Source organism: Pleurodeles waltl, chromosome 6 (assembly GCF_031143425.1).
Source record: "Pleurodeles waltl isolate 20211129_DDA chromosome 6, aPleWal1.hap1.20221129, whole genome shotgun sequence".
Classification (NCBI taxonomy): Eukaryota; Metazoa; Chordata; class Amphibia; order Caudata; family Salamandridae; genus Pleurodeles; species Pleurodeles waltl.
Window position 1 is genome coordinate 10965984 of NC_090445.1, and position 6019 is coordinate 10972002.

Here is a 6019-nt window from a genome sequence, read left to right on the forward strand (position 1 = left end):
GCTAGCACTGCTGGGAGTGCATGCCATGGGTGCCCAAGAGCCATACAGGAAGCCCATGCCCCCCACCTGCAGCCTCGGCCATGCACGGGGGCTGTGGCTTGCAGGGACTACTTTTGCCTGCAGAAGGCACTGCAGAGTGGGGCTTGTGGTGCATGAAGTGACCCCAGTGACAGGCTTGAGAAGTTGGTATTTATTGACAGTCTGGGACTTCAGAGGGCTGGAGGCCACGCGGGCCGTGCCTGCGAGCGCCGTGTCTTGTCACAGCTCGCCCTGAGCGGGGGCCCCTGTGCCTGCGCCCCCCCAGGCCTGGCCGCCATTTTGTGAGTAGAACAGGAGGCTAATGGAGGCTGCTCGTCAGGGCTTGGCCTCGCCCACTCTGCCTGGAGCCACGCCCCTTCCGCGCGCAGGCCCCGCCTCCCACGTGACCTCTATTCTAGTAAAGAGCGCGAGCCCATCTCGCGGACCGCAGCGCGCGAACCCACAGCTTGTACTTCGGCCCCGCCCACTCTTTCTCTCGCGCCGTGGTCGCGCGCTGACGTTTCACCTCATTTGGGTTTGACGTGATTTTTTACCTCCCCGTACCCCCCTCCGCTCTTCGGCTTCTTTCCCTCTCTTCCATTGGTTCCGGGCTCCTCTCGCGTCCAATGGGGCGAGTGCGCGAGAGAAGCAGCCGCGGAAAGGGCGCGGGATTGGCCCTTTAGAGGCGCCCGCCAGGCCGCGGCGCGGCCCTGGTTGGCCGGCGGTGGAGGGCGGCGCCTGCGCGCTGGGCGCTGTTTAGAAGAGGAGCGCGAGGGCGCCTGTGCGTCTCTGTGTGTGTGCGCCTGTGTGTGAGGAGGGTCGTCGCGCGCTCCTCCGCTCTCCCCCCCACCCCCTTGTCTCCCTTCGGCAGCGCGAGCCCCTGGCCCGGCCACCGCCGCCTGAGGAGAGTCCGAGGCCCAACGACCCCCCCGGAGATCCCTCCGCGCAGTGCCCGCCGCACCGCTCCTCCCCTCGGGAGCCGGACCTCGAGACCCGTCGCTGGAGGCGCACCGCAGGCGGAAGGAGCTGCCGCCGCCGCCTCGTCCCGGAGCCGCGCAGCCGTCAGCCAGCATGTCGGCGCCCGCCGCCAAGGCCACCAAGAAGGAGCTGAACTCCAACCACGACGGTGCGGACGCTCGCGCGGGTGAGGCGAGGGCCGGCCGGGGGGGGCCCGTGCGCGGGACTTGGGGGCGCCCTTTGTGCGCGAGGAGGCCGCGGAGGGGCCGGGCGCGCTGAGTGGCGGAGCGACGTATCCCTCCGCCTGGCGCCGCCGCCGGGCCGGTATCCCTCCGCCGTCTCCCTCCGCCGCCATGATGCCCCGCGTGGCCCAGGCCCCGCTGCCGGCTCCCCCGGCCGCACGTGTGCGGGTGTATTGTCTGAGCGCCGCCGGGGAGGGGTGCACGTGTGCGGCGCCGGGTCCGGGGTGGTGAGGGAGGCCCGGCTGCGTCCCGGGAGGGGGGAATCCTGTCCGGGGCCTCTGGGCGGGAGGGGAGCGGGCATTGGCCGGGTGGTGGGTACCGGCCCCCTGAGGATGCTCCGCCGCGGTCACTGGGCACCTGCTGGCCCCGGGGAAGGGAGGGCAGACTTCTGGGACAGGGCTTCCGTCTCACACGGTTCTGAAAGTTGTGTTTCTTGCAGAGAAGGAACAGCAGGAAGCCATCGAGCACATCGACGAGGTGCAGAATGAGATAGACAGGTGGGTGCCGCGCGGGGTCAGAGGTCAGGCACGGGGGTGGGGCGTTTCAGGGCGCAGGCTGTGCTGGGAGGGCTCACGGGTTGCTTGAGGGGTGTGAAGTCCTGGTTCCATTGACTTGTCCTGGTGTGTCATGGTGGGCTTGGGGGGGGGGGTGTGATCAGAGCTGTGCATGGGGAGGATTCACCGCAGACTGTATCTGGAGAGGTGGGGGTGTTGCACATCCTGCATCCAGGGAGCATGCCTGGGCTGGTGTGCCTGTGGAGGGCTCATGGATGTCCCTGATCCATTGACCTGTGCTGGGGAGGGCCTAAGGGGTGTGAGGTCCTAGATGCATTGACCTGTTTTGGTGTGTGCCTGGGGAGGATTCAGAGGCTTTGGGATCCGGAATCTAGGGAGCACCAGCACGGCGGGGCGTCCTGGGTGATCAGCAGGGTGGTAATCTGTCTGAATAGGTGGAGAAAGGTGACCTGTGAGTCTTGTTCCATCTGAGTAAAGCTGGAGCGCAGTTACTACTCATCCGGTTTGAGAAGTTCAGAGTATGGGCTTGTCAATACAAGTGTCGGTGTCCACGTCAGTGTGGCTGTCGGCGAATGTCATGATCTGAATGTAGTCCTGACGGTACAGGCGGAAGTTTCCGCGTCTGAGTCTGGATGGCCCTTTCAGTACAGGCGAAGTTGTCAAGATCGCAGTGTGGATCTGTTCAGCTCGGAGTGTGGACCTGTCAGTTCTGGTTGAGGTGTCGAGATCTGTGTGGAGCTAGCTCTGTGATTGATGTCTACACCTGAGACCGGAGTATGGGACTCAGTACAGCTGAGGATGACTGTGTACCTGTCAGTACAGTTGCAGGTGTCGAGATCGGTGTGATGCTGGCCTTGCTGACTGTCAAAATCTGTGCACCTCTTGGTATTGGTGAGGGTGTGAAGATCTGAGCGTGAAGCTGTCAGCGAGTGTCATGGTCTGATTGTGGGGCTGTCGTTGCAGGAATCGCTCCGCTTTAAGGTGTGATGGGAACTTGGGTGATCTCGGGTTTGTCATCGGTGATTTATCCTGGAGTTAAGCTCTAGATTTTCTTTATGGTGTGCTCACTGTTTCAATACGCTCTAACATTGGTTTCGCTTTTTAGACTCAACGAACAGGCAAGTGAAGAAATATTGAAAGTAGAACAGAAATATAACAAGCTTCGTCAGCCGTTTTTCCAGAAGAGGTCAGAACTCATCGCCAAAATCCCTAACTTCTGGGTGACAACGTTTGTCAATCATCCACAAGGTATAAATTATGCTTGGCTACAGGTGCTGGAGCTTGATTAAGTGGAACCGCGGGCCCGATGCATTCATGTGTACAACTGTGCCTTCTCTCTTCTAGTGTCGGCACTCTTGGGGGAGGAAGATGAGGAGGCGCTCCATTACTTGACCAGGGTAGAGGTGTTCGAGTTTGACGACATCAAGTCTGGCTATAAAATAGATTTTGTAAGTATTTGACAAGAACGCAATGAGCAGCCTTGCTAGTAAGTTCAGCGCTATTTGTAAGTTAATGTGGCTGAGTTTTAAGTAACGTCTGACGTGTGCTTTGAAGCCTCGCGGCATTCTTTCGCATAGTTGAGTTTCTTTTGCGATGTCCTCCTTATTGTACAGGTAAAGGTTACTCAAGGTCCCAATGCCTTGTGCACCTGGAGCTAGGTTTTAGCTTGCAGGCTGGTATGTAGGTAACTTGTGATGGAGAATGGCCTGCCAAGATTATGGTTAGAAATCAGTTTTGTTGTACATGCTTCGTTTATAGCCCTCAGTCGTTGATTTGTGTTCTGTTTTTGCAGTATTGTGATGAAAATCCTTATTTTGAAAACAAAGTCCTCTCCAAAGAGTTTCACCTGAATGAAAGTGGTGACCCCTCCTCAAAGTCTACAGAGATCAAATGGAAACCCGGAAAGGTAAAGTTGCTTGTGTGCTTCGTAGCTCTTGTGCTCAATCATGATTTATAAAGCGCGACAAGACACCCATGGAGGTGGCGAGGTTGATGCGTTGTTCCTTGTGGCCCACGCGCACTTCCGGTTGATCTGGCTTTCCTTTCAGCATCCTGCATAGCTCAGAAGCGGCGCCCGCTGGATACTTGAGTGTTACCTGCTTGGCTTGGTAGTGAGTTTTTTTTTTTTTCTCCTGCCCTGAACGTGTAGGACCTGACGAAGCGATCCAGTCAGACACAAAACAAGGCGAGTAGGAAGAGGCAGCACGAAGAGCCAGAAAGCTTCTTCACATGGTTCACGGACCACTCCGACGCGGGCGCGGACGAGCTCGGGGAAGTCATCAAGGACGACATCTGGCCCAACCCCTTACAGTACTACCTGGTGAGTCTAGCACCTCGGAGCCTGCAGCGCTCGGCCACGGCAGCTGCGCAGAGCCTTAAAACTTCTTTTCGTTTCTAAGGTCCCCGACATGGAGGACGAGGAGGGTGAAGGGGAAGAGGAGGAAGATGACGAGGAGGAAGAAGGCCTGGAGGATATTGACGAGGAAGGCGATGAAGAGGAAGGCGAGGGGGAGGATGATGACGATGATGATGACGAGGAAGGAGAAGGAGAGGTAAGACCCTTATGCTGGCACCCTAGCTAACTTGTGGTTTTGGGACGCATGCTCTGCCTCCCCCGCCCCGGAAGCGGCGCTCCAGAGGAGTCTTATTTTCCAGACTTGACTCTGGAGCTGCCTTTCGTAAGGCATGTCCCTAGTTACGTCCTATAACTGCAGTCAGTTGTTCTCTTGCAACATTGCTGCTGTCTTTCTTGCTGCCTAACATTCCCTCCTGTAGAGGATAAGCCAGAGTAAGTTTCTGGTATGGTTCTACCCAGTTGTGTATCCACGGCATGTGATAATGCCGCAGCCCTTGAAGTGGCAGCAGCCTGAAGCTGCTTGTAGCGGTCAGCTATGAGCCTGAAGATTGCTTGCCTTTGACTGCTTCTTGACTTGCTCCTTTGTGTTTACAGGAGGAGGAAGGTGAAGATGACTGATCACTGATGGATTCCGCCCCTTGACCCTATTCTCCAGTCCCTGGGAGCAAGTTGCTGTCTTCATTTTTATTTTGTGTGCTCAGTTGCCTGGATCTCCGGAGGACCTCTTCCCCACTTCATGCCATGGTTTAAAAGTTTTTTTGGGTGGGGGGAGAAACTTGTTAAATGCTATGTAAATCTCTAACCAGTTTCTATTCCACAATCCATTACAACCCATCTCCACTCTCCCCACCTGAAAAGATACGAACTTTAAAAAGCCGCCAACATCACTGGGCAGATGCGGGTGGGAGGTCCATGCTCCCCTTACTGTGCTGAAAGAGGAGTGCTGGGCCCCTGTGTCGTAGCGCATAGAAATTATAGCGGTTTCCTTTATTTTCTCTGTATATTGGGCTCGGAGGTTTCACTGTCTCCATGTGAATATGGACAGCTAGCATTTGCCACCATGTACCCGTCTAATTGTTTAAAAAAAAATTAAAAAGTGAACAAAAAAAACCTGTGGGTCACTGAAGGTAGCTGGGTGGGTTTTGAGATTTTTGTCTGGGTTGGGGGAAGAGGAGGCCAAGTTTGTGGTAAGGCACTTCGGCAACGTGGCTTTCTCCTTTTGGCATGTTTGGCGATCTTTCCAAGGCGCTCATGCAGTTTAAGTGACAATTTTAAACAATACAACCCCTCCTAGTGAAGGCTTTGAGCCCTGCGTCCTGACAGGACCCACTGAATTTGTAGATCTTACTGGCATCGACATTCTAATGTAATTTTTTTGATGTTTTTGTTTTTTATTTGGTTTCTTTTGTTTCACTGGAAAGGAAGGAAAGATGCGCAGTTTTAAACGTTAAAGTGTACCAGTTGCTTTGTTACAATAAAACTCAATGTGTACACAACGGTACTTTTGGTTTTCACTCACCTTGGGTGGGTTTACTTTTACATTTCAATTCGGCGCTTTCGGATTTGTCGGAAGTTCAGAACACCAGTCCTCAATAGGAATAATCCAGTGAGTGCAGCTTGAAGCTTCTAGTAATTGCCTCACAATGCACTTGTTTTTTGTTGTTGGTACGTTGACTAAGATTCACATTCAGGCGTCCGCAGGGTACTGTAGCTGTCCCTTGTTTTGTGGTTAGAGACCTGTCAGATAAAGGTGGTTTTGGTGAACACCGACTGGATGTAATGTTTAATATCCGATTAAAGATGTACCAGCAGGGTCACATAAATTAGGCGATCATTTTCGTGTAGTTCAAACTTGGCCCAAAGAAATCAGAGGGCCTTACACGAGCATCAGGCTTATGTTGCATGCGATTTTTAGGCACCGCTAACAAATT

At 54.8% G+C, this 6019-nt stretch overlaps 1 protein-coding gene across 2 annotated transcripts; it reads left to right on the forward strand.

Annotated features, from left to right (window-relative positions):
* Window positions 1-423: 423 nt before the first annotated feature.
* Window positions 424-5584, forward strand: SET (SET nuclear proto-oncogene). Of its 2 annotated transcripts, none has more exons than XM_069237012.1 (8): window positions 424-1144; window positions 1657-1714; window positions 2838-2980; window positions 3077-3180; window positions 3525-3638; window positions 3882-4052; window positions 4132-4284; window positions 4683-5584. In XM_069237012.1, the coding sequence occupies exons 1-8, from the start codon at window positions 1090-1092 to the stop codon at window positions 4704-4706; spliced, it is 822 nt and encodes a 273-aa protein (XP_069093113.1). In that variant the 5' UTR covers window positions 424-1089; the 3' UTR covers window positions 4707-5584. The 2 variants fall into 2 exon arrangements, with proteins under 2 accessions (XP_069093113.1, XP_069093112.1); XM_069237011.1 differs by having other exon boundaries at window positions 755-1162.
* Window positions 5585-6019: the final 435 nt, after the last annotated feature.